Below are 19,584 nucleotides of genomic sequence, written 5' to 3' on the forward strand. Positions count from 1 at the left end.
CAATGCTGTAGGGTACCTGTCTGGAAAAGGCCACATTTGGAATACCTACCTGTGCCACATCAGCCACCAGCACCACTCATCTCCTCAGTACAGGAGGAGTTTCAGGAGGAGCAGTGGCTACTGAAGGAGAAGGGGACAACTCATTCATACAAGTCCTCTTCCTCCCTTGATGAGGCGGTGACACCACCATCACCTTCCTGTGCAGATGATTTTAGGACTTTTCAGGACCGAATGAAGTGACATGTGGAGTCCCATCAAATCTCTGTGGAGGAGGTACAAGAGTCTCAGCACTCTCTTGTGGGCGTTTTGTATACCACCACCCGCAGAGTAAAAAAGCCCTCCCTTTAATGAGGCTTTTTTTCTCCTGCCCATAATCTATGGCAGATCCCTGCCACTCCCAGGCCTACCTACAAATTGGCAAGCAAAAAAAAAGTACATACCTGCCAAAGGACTAAGAGTATTTCTTCTTAGCCCACCCCTAACTCCCTTGTAGGGGATGCAGTCAATGAGAGAAACTGTCAAACTTGTTCAAAATCCACTTCCTCCAACAAGGAGGATAAATGTCTAGAGTTCCTCAGCAGGAAGTTACTCGTCCGCTGCTCTGCAGTTTTAGGTAGCGAACTATCAAGTTCTGATGGCAAAATATGACTTCAAAGACTATTCTATGTTTACTCATTTTATTGACCACCTGCCAGTGGGAGCAGTACTAAACTTTCATTTCCAAAGGCCAGCTCATTACCAAAGCTTCCTTGCAGGTTGCCCTTGATGCTGCTGACACAGCTTTGTAATCTGTAGCCACCGCTGTTATGTGATGAATATCCTGGCTCCAGTCTTCTGGCCTCCCTCAGGAGATACAAAATGTGGTGGAAGACCTCCCTTTTGAAGGGCCTAAGATTTTCCACAACAATACTGATACCTTACTCCACTCCCTCAAGGGGAACACTGAGGTCATTTGGGAATTATGTGCCTGGAACAAAGGCGTTTTAGTTAATCACAGGCAACACAGTGCTCCTGACCATTTGAGTACCATCCGTATCCTACCTATTCCAGACTTATGGAACCACCTAGAAGAAAGTTTGAACCTCAAAAGAAGAGGCTATCCTCTATAGCGACTTCCCTACCTGTGCCTTCCTCTGAATGACTGTTTTGACGTACTGGTCGAGTTAACAAACAACCCTCTCCTCCAGATCTGCTGTGCCGATCTGCCATCCACCCTGGCCTTCTGGAGATCACCTATCCCACTTTCTAGCTGCTTGGGAATTTATCAACACAGAAACCACCTCTAGCATCCATTTCCATTCTATTTCTCCCCCTCACCCCCCCCAGGACCCCTCTCTCGTGAGGTCCAGTTCTCTCTGTGTCTGGGGCCAATATATCTAATTCCCTGATTAGTTGTAAGAGGGTTTTATTCCAAATATTTCCTGGTCCCCAAAAGAAATGGCATCTAGAGGCCAATCTTAGACCTCAGGAACCTAGACATCTAAATTATTTTGCAGCACTTCAGGCTGGTGACTCTGACTACCATAATCCCATCCCTAAATCAGGGGGATAGGTTTGTTGTCCTCACCCTTCAGGATGCACATTTTCATATTGCTATGCATCCTTCCCGCAGACACTTTATGCTTTGTCATAGGCACAGAATATTGTCAATATCGTGTCCTTCCCTTCAGACTCTCCAGAGCCCTACAGGTCTTTATGAAGATCCTCTCAGTAGTTGTGGCTCACCTGTGTCAATGGCGTATAGCAGTCTCTCCCTGTCTGGACGATTGGCTCCTCAAGGGGCATTCTGCTCTGGAGGTTCAGTCAGCAACCAACAAGGTCTTAGCTCTGTTTCAGTCCTGGGCCTACATATCAACTTGGGAAAGCCCACATTAAACACCCATGCAGCAAATAAATTTCATTGGAATTGCCCTGTACACTCTAACTGGCTGAGGACAGATTCTCCACCATGTTCAGTCCAATCACTACTCTACACCAGAGTCCTCAGACAACAGTAAGGGCCTGTCTTCTACTCCTAGGTCTCATCTGGTCTTCACCATTTATTACACCACATGTGAGACTAAATCTCCGATACCTTTGGCCTGGCTCAAAACCATGTACATGTCGAACAGAGACAGCCTTCCCAAACGAATCGCCATACCTCTGCGGGTACTGGACTGCCTCTGGGTGGAAAGACCACCTGAAGGTCTATGTGGGAACCCCTCCCAAGCACATCACCTTTCCAGCATCTGAAGTATGCAGCACAAATTCCCCTTTATTAACATGCAGCTTTGCAAAAAATACTAGTAAATCTGATATGAAACTCAGATACTTTTTGGTTTTAAAAAAAAAACAAACTGGGATAAGGTCTAAAAACCATCTTGGCCTTATGAAAAATAGTAAATGACAGATCAGCCACCGAAGCATGCAATTTGCTGACCTTTTCCTGGCTGCTGATATAGCAATAATAATTAGTTTTAATAGGTAAGTAAAATAAAAGACACTGCTAAGGGTTCAGAAGGGTCTTTTAAGCCTACTTAAGACCAAATTAAGGTCCCATGTTGGAACTGGATCTCTCAAAGGGATACATATGTTAGACAACCCCTTGATAAATCCTGTATTGTGCACAGTACAATCTACCATCAAAGTATGATAGGCTGAAAGACCCACCAGGGAATAGAAGCTGTAATTTGTGAATCAGATTTTCCTTGCATCCAAAAAACAAACTTAGTCCAGCTCAAATAATGTGTGTTTGTACACTGTTTTCTGGAATTGAGCAATACATTTGGCACCAATGAGGAACAGGATTGTCCAAGATTAGGCAAATTCCAATAGCCCAGGCCATTAGATGGAGAGATTGAGGGTCCAGATGAGGGATCCTGCTCTGTTGCTGCAACAATATGTCTTGAGACGGACACCTGTAGTCTCCATTCTATGGGCCATGTACCACTGCTGTCTTGATCAAGCTGGGGCTATCAGGGTTATTCTTGCCCTGGTGAAAATACCTCAAGACACTTTCTGAATAAACTGAAATAGGGGAGGGGAAGCATACAGAAGGCCCTTTTTCAAATACAATAGGAAAGCGTCTGAGATGGACTGATTTTTGATCAAGAGCAGGAAGGACAGAGACCATGCTTTTTGTTGAACCGTGTTGCAAACTGGTCTATACCAGTCCAATCCCATCTGGAGAAAACGTGTACCACTTGATCCTTCAGAAAACGCTCTTTCATCTGACAACTGTCCCTTCTGAGATGATCTGCCAACACATTGCTAAATGCAGGACTACTGGATAGATCTTATAAAGAATGTATCAATCCCATAAGTTGACTGCCTCTGCACATAATAGGGAAGAATGAGTGCCTCCTTGCTTGATGACATAATACGTAGCAGTTGTATTGTCCTTTATTACCTGAACACCCTTTTCCTTTATATGAGGAAGAAAAGATAAGAGAGCCAAACAAATGGCTCATAATTCCAAAACATTTATAAGCAGCTCTTTTGTTGAGACATCCAGTGGTCTCTGGATAAAATGACCCAGGTGAGGTCCCCATCCCTTGTTGGATGATCAGAGGTTATCATGACAGATGCTGAAGGGAGATTGAACAAGACACTTAACATTTGATCTGCCTGCCAACAAATTTAGAATGTTTTGAGGCATGGTGAAAAACATCTGAAAACTATCCAGAGTAGGTTTGTAAACTTGAGACATCCAAAGCTGCGTTGATGTCATTGTGAGGCATACAAATTGAGTAGATAAGTGACTGCTGTCATGAGACCTCCCCCCCCAGATTCAAAAAGAAAATCACTTTTGGGGATCAACAGAATCAGATCTTTGAAACCAATCACTCTGTCTTCCAGAAGGAAAGTTCTTCCTGCTGCTGAGTCCAATATAGAGCTGATTAAATGGAGTTTGGGCAGAGATATGACTGTTGAGAAACAATCCCAAGTCCGTAAGAAGGGAGGTTATAAACTTGATGGGAAGTAGGAGATTCTCACGTGAAGATTTTAGCAGCCATCGCCCAAATATAATTAACAAAGAGACCCTGTTGTATGCACTGCTACTACAGAAAGGCACTTTGTAAGCACTCTTGGCATTTTAGAAAGCCCAAATGTTGTACGACTTTGTACTGAAAATGTCTGTTCCACTACAAAACAAAGGTGCTTCTAGTGACTTGGGCAGATAGAAATATGCATCCTTGAAATCAAGAGTTGTGAAATAATCCTTAACTGAAAGCAAGGGAATTATGGAAGCTAGGGTTAGCAATCAAAACTGGAACTTCTGAATGAACCTATTATTTCAATGTTCTTAAATCTAAAATCGGCTAGAAACTCCCATTTTTTCTTCTGTACAAGGAAGTATCTTCAATAAAACCCTTAATCCCACAGATCAGTATCTTCCCGACAGCGCCTATGAGAAGCAGTTTCTGAATTTCTGATAGAAAAACCTTTTTGTGAGAAAGTTCCCTGAAAAGGGAAGGGTAGAGAGAATAGAAAGGGGGTACATTTTCTAATTGTATTACGCAGCCCTTTTCTATAAGATCTAGTACCCATTTGTCCAATGTAATAACTCTCCAGTTATCAATGAAATGAGCTAGCCTTTCTTTAAACAAAGGAAGGGACATATCCCCACTAGTTGGTCCATAACTTTCAGTCCTATCAAATCTGGAGCCTTGTTGTCAAAGATATATAAGAAAATAATATTCTTCTTAAAGTCTTGATTGGAATAATTTCTTTTTATGTTGAGACTTCAGTGAAGATGTAGTCTGATGCTGACATCTTTGAACTGAAAATAAGATTAGGACCGAGGGCATGTCTACATTACAAAATTAAGTTAATTTACATTAAATTGACCTACAGCCACCACTGTAATTTGATTTGTACATGTCCACACTATGCGCATCCTTACTAGCAACACTTGCATCAATGCAGGGAGCCGTGCACCACGGGTAGCTATCCCACCGTGCAACTCACCCCTACCATTTTTAAACTTTAGCTCCAAGATTCTTCATTTTCAGTTGTTTTGTATCTATTACATTCTGACAGTGTATTAATGGATTTCTGAATACACACTTCTGAGCTATTTTGGCCTGGGACTCCTTGGTTTACAGAGTGTAGGTACTTTCCCTAGTAACTTTGAGATGGCTGCCTGCATGGAGCCATGCTATAAGCAATGTGTTTGCCCTTGGTGTGTGAACACAGAACTTCTTTGGAAAGCAGGGTCTGTGGGGGCTGCACATGCACCATGTCTCCTCCTCCCCCACCCCCCTTCATACTTGAATACTCTGTCACTGTTTTAAGACTCCAAAGTGGTGGGGAAGGAGGGTGGGCTCTGTAAATCCATGCAGGCATTCATGGTGATAATTCACTGATAGAACAGAGGGCTAGGAATCCAACTACCTGGATTCTATTCCAACTCTGCCTACTTGTGACCTCAGACAAGTTACTTAGAGCTTGATTTTGCCATCCTTACAATGAACAGAGCCTTACTCCAGAAGTGACTTCATTGGGACTCCCTGCAAAGTGACAAGGCACTACTCAGTGAGAGGTTTCAGAGTAGCAGCCGTGTTAGTCTGTATTCGCAGAAAGAAAAGGCCTACTAGTGGCACCTTAGAGACCAACCAATTTATTTGAGCATAAGCTTTCGTGAGCTACAGTTCACTTCATTGGATGCATTCAGTGGAAAATACAGTGACTGTATTTTCCACTGAATGCATCCAATGAAGTGAGCTGTAGCTCACGAAAGCTTATGCTCAAATAAATTGGTTAGTCTCTAAGGTGCCACTAGTAGGCCTTTTCTTTTTACTCAGTGAGAGAGTTAGTGTGGCAGGATCTGGGTTTCTAAGATTCTAGGCACACACAACTTCTCTTGAGTTCAAGTGGTGGTGTGGATGCTCAGCACTTCTGACAGTCAAAACATGTTTGAGCCATAGTTTCCCCAGCAGCAAAATGGGGATGATACTTATCCACTTCTGAGTCCATTACAATCTTGTGGGCTTTTAACTACTGAAATTCTTGGTTGAATATTTTAAAGTTTCTCTCTGGGAGCAATTGGTTCAGTTTGCTAATCTCCTAACCAGGCTTCAAATTCTTCTGCTGGAGTCTTATCCTTTCAGCAGGTGTGCTAAGCTCAATGCCAGGCCAAGGGAGAGCAGGGACATTAAAGTAGAATGCCTATTTAATTTTATTTTTCTCTTTTAAATAAGCTGTTACTCTCTCTCTGTTCCAGTTCTATCACAGAGAAAGTGAAAACAATCATGCCTTTTGCATCAGTCCTTCCTTGGCTAAATGTTTGCAACAGACCAGTTTAGCTAGGATTGGGGTGGACAGGCAAACATGATTCCCCTGGTCTTGGGGAAAGGGCTGCTCCCCCCCCCCCCCGATTTTCTGTGACCTCTCTCTTCACCCCTTAAGTGGTCACTCCCCCATCCCCATCCTTAGAAGGCTACATGCCGCTCTCGGAGGAAGTTGGCTTCCACTGATTCATCCACAGATGAGCTAAGCACTACAAAAGCAGAAAAAGTAACTTGGGATGGCAATTTGCTGTGTGTGCCTGCAGCTACATTAAGGACCACGACCACAACAGGGAGGGAAGGTGTGTGCAGCTTCCAGAGAACCTCCACTCTGCTTTATCTGGAGCCACAGATGCACATTTGCAGTGTGTATAGATGGTATAGGGAAAAACTACATGATTCCAGATCTACCCACTGCTCTTCTCTGTGTCATGCTATTCGTGGCTCATGTGGTATATCCCCAGCTTGAAAAATAGTGCTTTAAAAACTCCTTCCTAGTTTATGCCAGTGTTTAAAGTCACCAACCCAGTTCAATTTTAAAAGTATATATTTAATTTCAAACTTAAGAAAAAAATGAAACCATTAACAAACAAAGATTTCAAGACTGTTTTAAAGATTTTGGCTAACTAAACATTACAAAGTTTTACATTAAGAGAATAAAAAGCTGATCATTAGGGTATCTTACAGTTCTACCTATATTTTCAAGGCATTTGCTTCAACAACTTGGTGTAGAATAGTATACAAGAGATGGGATAAGACTGCTGGAAATATTTAAGAATAATTTAAGATTCTTATGCTATTAAGGTATATTTTCATCAGAGCCAAATCTTGCTGTTCTCACACAAGCAGCTTACCACTTGAAATCACTGGGACCATGGACTGCGTAAGGATGGCAGACTACAGTAACTTCAGAAGCTCAGAATACTTTGAAAAATGTATCATTTTATTTGTACACTTAGAAAGTTGTACATAGAAACTTATAATACAGTCCTGCAAGTTACCTGTTGCTAAAAGAACTGCCAGCGAGAGGAGAGGGTATTATTTTATCAACTGATCATCAGGAAGTTAGAGGAATAAACAAAACAGGAGAAAAATTAAAAAAAGTTAAGGAACTCTTATTCCCCCCCACATACAAATTTTTATAAATACAAAACAAATTCACAAATTACTTTGAATGCTAAATAAATATCTACTTTATAAACTCAGACTGAATACCTCCAGCCAGCACTGGTACAGTACTTTAAAGGATATGCAATTGTACTCATTCATGTGTAGTGTTGAAAAGGTGTACTCAGAGTTTCAGACATTTACACAGTTTCTTCAACTGTGCTACAGTAGAAGATTTTGTCTGAGTTGACAAAGTCCTCGCAATACCACAGCTCCTAGAAAATCTAGAGGATAAAACAAGGTCATATGGCGCAGAAAAAAATATTTCTGGAAGATATTTGGACACATGAATGTCTTAAAAATGTACAAAACCTCTGTAAACCAGTACTGTATCCAATACATCTATCAAAGTTATTAGACACTGAATAAAACTGTAGCAAAGGTAATCTTTCCTACATTCTCCTGAGTGCTTAATATTAAATTGAGAATATAGTGCAGGCCACACTTCAAGGTGGTTAAACTGGTGTTATTGCTTTATACAGATATGATGACTGCATGATTTAATGTTTCATTTTCATGAATATAAAGGTTCCCTCAAAAAAATCCTTTGGAAGGAAGAGGTTAAATTCGTGACTTCTTTGCAGCCGGAGCAGCGTGGTCCACATTACCAGATGCAATAGGGAGTCCAAGCTTTTGAGCCTGAACGTGGAAAAAAGCCTGAAGTCTAATTCCAGCTTTTGCTTCACTTGTATTACGAGGGTTGTACTCAAAGCAGTTCGAAAACATCAGTTCAATGTCTTCAATGAATTCAGCTGGTAAATAAAAATTAAAGAAATGAGTTTAGTGCATTTGCCAGGTCACCACAGATAATCGTATGAGTAAAGCATACTGTTACGGCACTACAGAATTCAGTAGGATGATGCCCTTTGTAAAGACAGTTGCTAAAGAGATCTTCACCTATAAATGGGGTGAATTTAGTGTGTATGTATAGAGTCAGATTAACAACCCTACAGTTCGAGTCCTCTGTCTCCAATAATGGAAAGGGAAGTTTTCTGATATATCCCATCAATGTGCCACAACCCTATTCAACAGGTACCATCTCTAAGGCTTGAGGAGGTAATTGAAACTCCATGACCATTCACATTAGTTACATTTCACTTACACCTACATTAGTAGTACAACTACTAACACAATCACTACACTGAAAAAAGTGGTTCATACATTCCTAAGAATGCTTTTTCGAAGAAATACCAGTTTTCAAATCCTCCCATCCCAGCTCTGCTTAAGGGATAAGACCTCTAATTGTAAAGAACAGATCACAGGATTAATTACTTCAGTAAACAGTACTTACATGCTAATTTGTATTCACATTTATTCACTTTTTCACGGATTATATTTAAGGCAATAGGTTTTTTGATAATATCGTAGTAGTCTGGTACCTGCAAAAAAGTGTTCACTTTATTTTATTTACTATTTTATTATGTAAAAATATACATAAATGTATTTAATTCATAATAATTATGTGTTAAAATATACACAGAAAGTCACAAATTTACTTGGACTTTCTACTGTTACAGCAGAAAGACTTAATGGGCCCTTTATTGACAACCGGAATTTACTGAAATTCAGCTATTAATTTTTTGACCTAATTTTAAAGTTGTTCAAGCAAGAGACCACAAAATATAAAACGAATCAATAATGCATTCAGAGAAGTTAAATAAATTAGGCAAAGAACCCCAAGCATAAATATCTGATGGAGAAAAATTTAAGAAAAAAAGAAGTGGTTTAATTTATAAGCTTTACATTTATGTTAGAGCTGTTCAAACTTAAGATGCAAAAATAATTTATATTACGTAATATTACGTATTGTACAATGCTATTATCCTATACTGAAATCGGCTTCCAAGGGAGATTTTAAAAATCTCCAATGATGGGGATTCGACAAGCAGCTTGGACAAACACTAGTCAGGGATGGTCTACTTAATCCTGCTTCAGTGCTGGGGACCTTCTGAGGTCCCTTCCAGCCCTACATTTCTATGGTTCTAAGGTATCTCCAGACTCTTTTCATTTTGTTGTAGTACTTACTTTTATAATATTACAAGCTCCTTGATGCTGAGGGATGGCTGTTTTCACTCTATTACTCCTCACATATGTGAACTATTTTGTTCCTTGAAATGCCAGTTAGGCCTGTTTGAAGGGTTGGAGACACTGCAGATTTCTATGTGGCATAAAGGATAGACCAGGGGGTCGCAAGGGTATTACATGGGGGCTCACAAGCTGTCAGCCTCCACTCTAATCCCCGCTTTGCCTCCAGCATTTATAACGGTGTTAAATATATTTGAAAGTGTTTTTAATTTATAAGGGGGAGTTGCTCTCAGAGGCTTGCTGTGTGAAAGAGGTCACCAGTACAAAAGTTTGAGAACCACTGGGATTGTCTGGTATCTGCATACAGTCTATGAGAGAGCAGCTGCTCAGTCAATCACTCAGAGTTAGTCAAAATAAGAGATGCATACATGATTAAAGCGAAAGGAAGGAGGATTCTTAAACCCAGACACTGATCATTTGGCTCACAAACCTTGAATTCTGTGCAAGCACACATTCCAAGGTCCACCCCCAAATCAGACTAGAAGACATTTTTAAATGCTGTCTTGTTTGTGGGACAATTTGAATCCCAAATTTGATTGACAAGAAAACCCAGAAACATACATATATATTTTAAGCCAGATATAATTTGGCTATGGGCTCTCTTCTGAACATACATCTTGGGGTGCAACTTGCTAGCGAATTTGCAGGAGGGATCAGCAGTGAAGAAGGTAAAAATCATCCATTCCTTGGCATTTACAAAGAGTGATCATTAAGTACATCCAGGATTTGTAAATACAGGTCAGCACACTGACAGGCAGCAAGTAATTAAATTCCTCTGTTCTGGCACGACAGAATTAAAAGTGTAATCAGCAGTGGATTTTTCTTTTTCAAATCATAAAAGGGACTTGTTTTCTAGTGCTTTGCTTAATCTAGTTTGCATGTATCTGCAATGGAGCTCCTACCACTTTCTTCTGAAGGTCAAGATTAATACAGCTCCCCAATTGGAAGTTTTTCCTCAAATTCAGCCAGAGATTTTATTTTAATCCCATTACTCCAAGATATGGCCCTCTCTACTTGTTCCTGATCTAAGTAACTCCTCTCTCTTTGATGTTTATACCCTTCATTCATGTGTGTAGACTGTTATAATGTCCACGCCAACCCCCTTCTCTATGAAGATAGAGATTTTTCCCCCACTTTAATCTTATCACTCCTTCCAGCTGCCTAATAATTCCTGTTCTTGTCAGTTTCAAGTCTCAAGTTTTTGTGTAAAAAGTTGGTCAGAAATGAACAGAAATTTCAGATCTAGTCATACCAGAGCAACCCCCATGCACAGGGAGCAGCTTCAATGTGATTGATGAGAACAGGCATTCTGTGATGCTAGTATACCCCTTCCATTCTTCTGTATTCAGAAACTATTGGGAATGAAATTTCTGAGCTAATTGTCACTCTACTGCACAATCATTCAGACAGCATGGTTAACAGTAAGTTACTCCTATGACATGGTTCTGTTTCAATGTCCCCTGCTTTGAAAATGTTTTAGCACTCAAATCACATCAGGAAGCAAAATCCAGTGACAATTCTAGTTCAGTTGACTTTTTAATAAGCTGTCAAGTCTTACCTTTGGCAATATAGTGCAGATTTTCAAAAACTTTGCTACACTTGGACATTTTCTTATTGAATTATTTCAGGTCTTAAAACCCTCAGGACCAGATTGTAGCAAAAAAGTGTGGCTGCCCTCTGAGATTGGTGGGCGGAACCAGGAAGACCATGCTCACCATGCCGGAAGCAGAGGGGCAGGAGAGGAACAGAAAGTATAAAAAGCCGGCCCTGTAGGTCAGCTGGGCAGCAGCTGCCAAAGAAGACGGATGTATTCTCCTCACTGCTGATGCAGGAGCCCGCAGAAGACTTCAGCTACCTTGAGGACTTGCCTGAGCTACCAGAGGGGCCTGACCTGACCAACGGTGAGGCGCTGCTGGGTTTGCCAGTGGTGGTGTACCCTGAGGAAACCCACTCACCTCGCCAAGGTACCAAACCTGGGAAGAGTAGGAAGTAGCCCAGGGAAACTAGACAACCGTCTGGTAGAGTGCTGGCCTGATACAAGGTCAGCATGTTGCGGGCGGATCCCCACTGACCCAGTGGCAGACCACTCTTCTACTGTTAGGGCCCTGGGCTGGGACACAGTGGAGTCGGGTGGACCTGCATTTCCCTACCCACTGCCATCCCAACCCTGGGGTGACAGCATCCGCATTTTCGGCCAGAAGGCCAGTGTGAGTCTACTTTCCGCTGAGCTAGCCCCCTAGACTGTGTAGAGCACTCACCTCTTGCCAGCCCCAGGCTCCTAGACTCTTACCTGCTGTACCCTGCTTGAGGGTTGGAGCTCTAGACTGTTGGGTGCCTCACCCTGCCTAAGGGCCTGGGCCCCTGACTGTTCACTGTTCCACCCCACCTGTGGGTTTGAGCCCTAGAGATAGTCAATTTCCCTCTTATGCAGAGTGCCGTTCCAGGTGCGTGACAGCAAAGAGGCATGGCCACTCTTGGAGATTCACAGCCACGCACACCTACCTGCCAATACAGGTATAGTAGGACTTTCACAGTAACTTGTCAAATTGGGAAATCTCAGTTCCTGACATCAAAGACTCAAGTTACATAGCAAGAGTTCTCTGAATCTTACTCAGTGGTATTCCCTTCTAGGGCTATTCAGTGAATCAGAATCTGATAATAAACATCATACCAAAATGTTGCCACAATATACATCCACCCCAGTTACCTGGACTTTGGAAACAAGTTTCATGAAAGGCCAGCTGTCATCATGTCGTACCAGTTCCACAACAAGTTGTTCAAAAGCTGACAGTTCATGGACTCCACCCTGACGACCCGAACTCCTCCTGTTCAATGAGGTGTGAGGAGATGAATCTGAAAAATAGATCACAAAACTACTGACAAAAAGAAAGAAAATGGCACACCAATATTAAGTATTTAATAAAACATGAAAACACTGGACGTGTAACATGCCAACAAGAGCTAATGGGATGTAGGGGACGGGAAGGTAGAAGATCAGATAGGGCTCTCTTGCAGTTTGGTCCGTTCAGCAAAGGGGTGGAGGACTTCTCCCGACCCCACCCCTGTAGTGTTTTAAATGCAGGTGTACTAGTAGCACTTCTGCTAAGCTTTATTTTGCCCAGCTACCCAATCCTGTGGGCCTTATTCACAGCAAGTGGGGTAGATTTGAAAAGCTAAATTTGGCAGACAAGGAGGCAGGAACTCTATGGATTTTACTGCTTAATTTCTCCTTCCAGAGTATAAAGAAAGCAGATGGGGCTCTGCTTCACTTCTTTGGATGTGTGGCTCATATGGGCAATAATAGATGGAAGCATTTGGGTTCTCTTTCTCACACTACTCACTCACTTTTGGAGTCAATTTATGTGTCAATTTACAGCTAAATATCATAGTTTGTTTACAGAACCTTAATTATCAATGTCAAATCATAGAAATGTAAGGCTGGAAGGAACCTTGAGACATCATTTAGTGCACCCCTATGCTGAGTTAGGACCAGTTACATCTGCACCATCCCGGACAGGTGTTTGTCTCACCCGTCCTTAAAAACCTCCAATGATGGGGAGTCTACGACCTCCCTGGGAACCGAATTCCAGTACTTAACTAAGGATTTCTTAATATCTAACCTAAATCTCCCTTGCTGCAGATTAAACCCATTACTTGTACTACCTTCAGTGGATATGGAGAGCAAATGTGCACCCTCCTCTTTGTAACAGCCCTTAACATATTTAAAGCCTTCTGTTCCCCTTCAGTCTTCTTTTCTCAAGACTAAATATATCCAACTTTTAAAAATCTTTCCTCATAGGTCAGGTTTTCTGAATCTTTTATCATTTTATGTTGCTCTCCTCTGGACTCTCCCACTTTGTCCACATCTTTCCTAAAGCCTGGCACCAAACTTGTACAGCTGAGGCCTCACCAATGCTGAGTAGAGTGGAACGATAACATCCCATATCTTAAGTATGATACTCCCGTTAATACACCCGAGACTGATATTGGCCTTCCCCCCACCCCCTAAAACACAGCAGCATCACCATTCAATTAGTGATTCACTATTACTCCCCAGATCCTATTCAGCAGTACTACTGCCTAGCCCAGTCTCCATTTTGTAGTTGTACATTGATTTTTCTTTCCTAAGTGCAGTACTTGTCTTTATTGAATTTCATCTTGTTGATTTCACACCAGTTTTCCAATTTGTCAGGGTCGCTTTGAATTCTAATCCTGTCCTCCAAAGCACTTGAAATACCTCCCAGTTTGGTGTCATCTCTAAATTTTATAAGCATGCTCTCCATTCTATTATCCAAGTCAGTGAAAATAGAATTGACCCCTGTGGGACTCTACTAGATACATCTTCCCAGTTTGACAGTGAACTATTGGCACTGTATATAAAGAGTAGCTCTTTCAACCAGTTGTGCACCTCCCTTAAAGTAATTTCATCTAGACCACATTTCTCTAATTAGTTATGAGAATGACATGTCGGGACTGTGTCAAAATCTTTACTAAAATCAATACAAGTCATATCTACTGCTTGTCCCCGAGTCCCCTATCCAGGAGGCCAGTAACCCCGTCAAATAAGGAAATTGGGTTTTGACATGACTTGTTCTTCACAAATCCATGCTGGCTATTTCTGATCACCTATTATCCTCTACATGCTTACAATCTGATTGTTTAATAATTTGTTCCAGTATTTTTCCAGGTATCAAAATTAGGCTGACTAGTCTATAACTCCCCTCTGTGTTTACCCTTTTAAAAACAAATACTGTCTTGGCCCTTTTCAAGTCCTCTGGGACCTCAGTTCTCATCCACGAGTTCTCAAAGAAACTGCAAATGGTTCCAACTAGTTCATTAAGTAACCTAGGGTAAACTCCATCAGGCCCTGATGACTTGAATAAATATTATGTAGCCTGCTCCTTCCTTGTTCTGGCTTGTGTTCCTTCTCCCTTGTTGTTAATATTAAATTGTGTTAAGCATCAGGCCACAACAATTTTTTTTTTTTTATTAAAGAAGACTGACGCAAAATAGGCATTTGACACCTCAGTGTTCTTGCCATTATTAGCTCTGTTTGCCCACTATGTAGAGGACCTCCACACTCTTGTCTTTTTCTTGCTCATGACTTATTTATTGAACCAATTCTTATTGCCTTTTATGTTCCTTGCTAGATGTAACTCATTTTGTGCCTTACCCTTTCTGATTTTGTCCCTACATACTTGTATTATTTTGTATTCCTTAGGAATTTGTCCACGTTTCCAAGTTTTATAGGATGCATTTTTCAGTTTCAGGTCATTGAAGAGCTCTTCATGAAGCCATACTGGCCTCTTACTATTCTTATCTTTCTTTTGCATGGGGATAGTTTGATGTTGTGCCTTTAATATTGTCTAAGAAACTGCCAGCTCTCATGAACTCCCTTTTCCCTTAGATTGTCTTCCTATGGGACCATACCTACCAGTTCTCAGAATTGGTTAAAGTCTGCTTTTTTTTAAGTCCATTGTCCTTATTCTGCTGCTTTCACTCCAGAGTGGAATATACATAGGTACCAGGTCTCAAAGGACAAAAGGTTACTTACAGTAACTGGGGGTTCTTAGAGACATGTGGTCCCTATCTATATTCCAGTATGCACTCTCCTTCCCCTCTGCTGTATCTGGAGTCGAATTCTTATACACTGCATCCATTGGGCCACACAAGTGCCCTTGCTTTCCTGGTGCTTTCAACCAAAGGCATAAATGGCAGAGTGGACTGACTGCCTCTCCAGTTCCTTCTCTACCATAAATCCAGTAGAGATCCAAAGAAGAGCGGAAGGAGGGAGGGTGAGTAGTGGAATACGGATAGGAATCACAAAACCTCCAGTTACTATAAGTAACAGTTTCTTCTTTGAGACCTGGTCCCTACGTGTATTCCACTATGGGTGGCTGACAAGCAGTACTTAAGTAGGAGGGTAGGGGGGGACAAATGGCAGAGCTGTTTGGAGAACCGCTGTCCCAAAGAATGAATCAGCAGAGGAGTTCTGCACTAGAACATAATGATGTGCAAACATATGTATGGAACTCCACATAGCTGTTCTGCAAATGTAAAGAAATGGGTACTTCCTGAAGTGATGCCATTGAATTTGCTTGTGCTCTTGCAGAATGAGCCCTCAACCCATGAGGAGGAGGAAGATGCAGCAGCTGGTAGCAAAGCAGGATACAACCCAAGATCCACTTAAGAGGATATAGCTTAACCCAGTGGTTCTCAACCTGTTTACCATTGTGGGCCACATCCAATACTACCTATATGGCCCTGAGGATGTCACATGGGCTGCAACGCTGTGCTGATTGGGGCGCAAATGGCCCACAGGCCGAGAACCACTTAATCTCAGACTCATTCTGCTGTAGAGAGAAACAAACAAAACAATCTACGTGATTTTCTAATTGGTTTTGTCCTTTGCAGGTAGAAGGCAAGAGTGCATCATATGGTAAGGGAGTGAAGTCTCCTCTCCAGACACATGTTTCAGGGAGAGAGTGGGGACACAGGTAAGTCTATTTATCATTTCTTGTGAAACGCCAGAACTGCTTTGGGGGTGAATTTTAGGGAGTCATAAAGAGACTTTGTCCTTATGGAATATACTGTATGGCACATCTGCCATTAGAGCTCCCAGCTCACCCATGCTTCTGGCTGAGGTGATATCAATGGCAGTCGAATTTCTTATGGCTAAGTGAGACACAGAAACTAATGGTTCTAAGGGAGGCTTAATGAGTACTGCAAGTACAAGATTTTAGTCCCAGCGTGGAGTAGATTTCCTTACTGGTGGGAAACTTGTAATTAAGCTTTTTAAGAATTTGGTAGTCGAAGAGTGAAAACTGAATAACCACCAGAGGGTAGATAGCATGCACTGATTGCTACCAGGTAGACTCAAATAGAACTTAAGGGAAAGCTCAGCTGTGGTGGGAGAAAGAAGATAGTCCAAAAGGACAGGGGAGCTGATCTTGCCCCTCCCACCCCCCGTTTGTTGATGTAAAAGACAGTTGTCATGTCTGACATTATCAGAAAATGATGGGACTGGAGGAGTTGGAGAAAAATCTTGCAAGCTTCTCAGGCTGCCTGGCATTCCAGAATGTTCATGTGCATCCTGGTTCTCAAGATGTCCAATTGCCCTGCACAATGTGGTTGTCCCTGTGGGCTCTCCAGCTAGAGAGACGTGTCTATAAATGATCACCTTGTCTGGCAAGGATGGTAGGAAGGGGATGCCCATACATACCTGATAGGGATCTGTCATAAATATAAAGGGAAGGGTAAACCCCTTTGAAATCCCTCCTGGCCAGGGGAAAGCTCTTCTCACCTGTAAAGGGTTAAGAAGCTAAAGGTAACCTCGCTGGCACCTGACCAAAATGACCAATGAGGAGACAAGATACTTTCAAAAGCTGGGAGGAGGGAGAGAAACAAAGGGTCTGTGTGTCTGTCTATATGCTGGTTTTCTGCCGGGGATAGACCAGGAATGGAGTCATAGAACTTTTAGTAAGTAATCTAGCTAGGTATGTGTTAGATTATGATTTCTTTAAATGGCTGAGAAAAGAATTGTGCTGAATAGAATAACTATTTCTGTCTGTGTATCTTTTTTGTAACTTAAGGTTTTGCTTAGAGGGGTTCTCTATGTTTTCGAATCTAATTACCCTGTAAGATATCTACCATCCTGATTTTACAGGGGGGATTTCTTTATTTCTATTTACTTCTATTTTTATTAGAAGTCTTCTTGTAAGAAAACTGAATGCTTTTTCATTGTTCTCAGATCCAAGGGTTTCTATGCAAATTGGTGAGGCTTTTTATCCAACATTTCCCAGGAAAGGGGGGGTGCAAGTGTTGGGAGGATTGTTCATTGTTCTTAAGATCCAAGGGTTTGGGTCTGTAGTCACCTAGGCAAATTGGTGAGGCTTTTTACCAAACCTTGTCCAGGAAGTGGGGTGCAAGGTTTTGGGAAGTATTTTGGGGGGAAAGACGCATCCAAACAGCTCTTCCCCAGTAACCAGTATTAGTTTGGTGGTGGTAGCGGCCAATCCAAGGACAACGGGTGGAATATTTTGTACCTTGGGGAAGTTTTGACCTAAGCTGGTAAAGATAAGCTTAGGAGGTTTTTCATGCAGGTCCCCACATCTGTACCCTAGAGTTCAGAGTGGGGGAGGAACCTTGACAGGATCCTTCCACCATATCAGGGAAGATGTTAATTTGGAAAGAATTGTTACCATGGTATTCATGCTGTGTTTGGTTAGTGAATGTCTGGGGCCACGCCTGAAGGCCATATCGGTAGAGTGTGACAAATGGGATTGTGACTGTGGCAGACCAGGTGCCAGCTCATGCCAGAGCCCCAGGCCAATTCACTTGTGTATTCGTATAGATCAAAGATAAATGTATAAGAGTGTATTTGATGTTTAAAGTTCATGAAAACTAGTGGGATGTTACTTGCATTGTTTTCACTTATTTGTGTCCTATTATAATGTAGTAGCAAACATTTACATTGTGTATACCCCTGCAACTAAGTAACCTATCAAATGAGAAAGGAGCCTTGTAGAATGTAAATGAAAAGTGCTCATTTCAAAGTAAGTGGTCTGTGTGTGTGATGACTGAAGGTCAAAGGACCAAAATGGATTCCTCGCTCTCCGTCAAAGGAAGAGCCCACATAGGTAGTAACACTCTCAGCTTGTTTTCTGTGTGAAGAAGCTATAAGTAAAGATTCAAGGAAAGATCCTGTATCTCTGGACTATTTGGACTTTTACAGAGAAGTGCGCCAGAAGAAAAAGAGCCCTAAAGACAATCTGGGTATTCTGAGAAGACTTTTGGGAAACTAGCAATTTATTACATATTGCCACCATTTGGGATTACAAACTGACTCCTTGTGCATATATTTTACCTTCTTTAACCTCCCAATAACTCTCACTTCCTTTTCTTAGTTAAGAAGTCTTGTTATTTTACTATAGAATTGGCGGCCAGCTTTGTCTTTAGTGAAAGATGTAGTGTTCTAACTGATCTGGGGTAAGTGATTGGTCTCTTGGGACTGGAAGCAACATAGATCTGATGTGATTTTTGGTATAAGTAATCATTTTATCACAAAGTCCAGTTTGTCTGGATGGCAAGATAGACTGGAGAGTCTAAGGGAAAAAATGGTTACCCACCCTTTTGTAACTGTTGTTCTTTGAGATGTGTTGTTCATGTCCATTCCATTGTAGGTGTGCTTGCGCACCAACGGAGACTTTTAACGGTACCCGTAGGGCCGTCTATCGTGCCCTCTGGAGTGCCGTGCTCATGGCGCAGTGTGCCCTCTTGGTTCCTTCTTGCAGACAACTCTGACAGAGAGGCAGGAGGGTGGGTAATGGAATGGACACGAACACCACATCTCGAAGAACAACAGTTACCAAAAGGTGGTTAACTGTTTTTTCTTCGAGTGCTTGCTCATGTCGATTCCATTGTAGGTGACTCACAAGCAGAATCCATGCAGAGGGTCGCGAAATAGACTTCCTGCAGCACTGACCTGGGATTGCACCACCAATCCAGAGACCAGAGGATGTGGCTCAGCACCGTGACCACTCGGTCCGGGGGCGCCTGCTGGGAACGTAGACTGAGGACAGCCACGCTTGCAGGGGCCTCAGATGCAGCTGGGTGTGGCTTACCACGTAGGTGCATGTGGCCAGTCGCAGGCACGTGTGGGTCACGGTAGGCGGTTGGCTCTGTTTGTGGGCAATCAAGACTGACATGACTTGAAAACGCACTTTTGGCGGGAAGGCCCTGGCCCGCATGGAGTTGAGAACCGCTCTGATGAATTCTATACGTTAAACCGGTGTTAATGTGGATTTTTCTGTGTTTATTAAGAAACCCAGATCGCTGCAGGTGGAGCGCACCAGAACAAGGCTCCTCTGGACCTGCCCTTGATGAGCCAGTTGTCAAGATACAGGAAGATCTGGACCCCTCGATGCCTCAGGTAAGCCGCCGCACATTTCGTGAACACCCTGGGGCCCAAGAACAAGCCAAAGGGCAGTGCCATAAACATGGTACTATGAAACGCAGGAAATGTCTGTGCCAAGGAAGATAAAAGACGCTTACTTTCATGTCT

General features: G+C 42.2%; 2 protein-coding genes across 9 annotated transcripts in view; one reads left to right on the top strand and one right to left on the bottom strand.

Annotated features, from left to right (window-relative positions):
• The window catches only part of LOC311522544 (uncharacterized protein), a 34,657-nt gene that overhangs the window by 14,026 nt on the left and 1,047 nt on the right, over positions 1–19,584 (top strand). For 2 of the 8 annotated variants that reach the window (XM_084632001.1, XM_084632003.1), the window contains exons 3-5: positions 15,936–16,018; positions 18,704–18,895; positions 19,344–19,452. In XM_084632001.1, coding sequence (XP_084488127.1) covers positions 15,991–16,018; positions 18,704–18,895; positions 19,344–19,452 — 329 coding nt within the window. In that variant the 5' untranslated portion in view covers positions 15,936–15,990. Of the gene's footprint in view, positions 1–11,149; positions 11,423–15,935; positions 16,019–18,703; positions 19,148–19,343; positions 19,453–19,584 lie in introns of all 8 variants that reach the window. The other 6 variants (XR_014712163.1, XM_084632002.1, XR_014712162.1 and 3 more) reach the window with 6 other exon arrangements.
• The window catches only part of BAZ1A (bromodomain adjacent to zinc finger domain 1A), a 115,505-nt gene continuing 103,112 nt past the window's right edge, over positions 7,192–19,584 (bottom strand). The window contains exons 25-27 of the mRNA XM_084631997.1: positions 12,229–12,376; positions 8,728–8,815; positions 7,192–8,188 (exon numbers count right to left, since the gene is read on the bottom strand). Coding sequence (XP_084488123.1) covers positions 7,998–8,188; positions 8,728–8,815; positions 12,229–12,376 — 427 coding nt within the window. The 3' untranslated portion in view covers positions 7,192–7,997. The remainder of the gene's footprint in view (positions 8,189–8,727; positions 8,816–12,228; positions 12,377–19,584) is intronic.

The sequence above is a fragment of the Lepidochelys olivacea genome, assembly GCF_965140295.1.
Source record: "Lepidochelys olivacea isolate rLepOli2 genome assembly, chromosome: 6".
Taxonomy (NCBI): domain Eukaryota; kingdom Metazoa; phylum Chordata; order Testudines; family Cheloniidae; genus Lepidochelys; species Lepidochelys olivacea.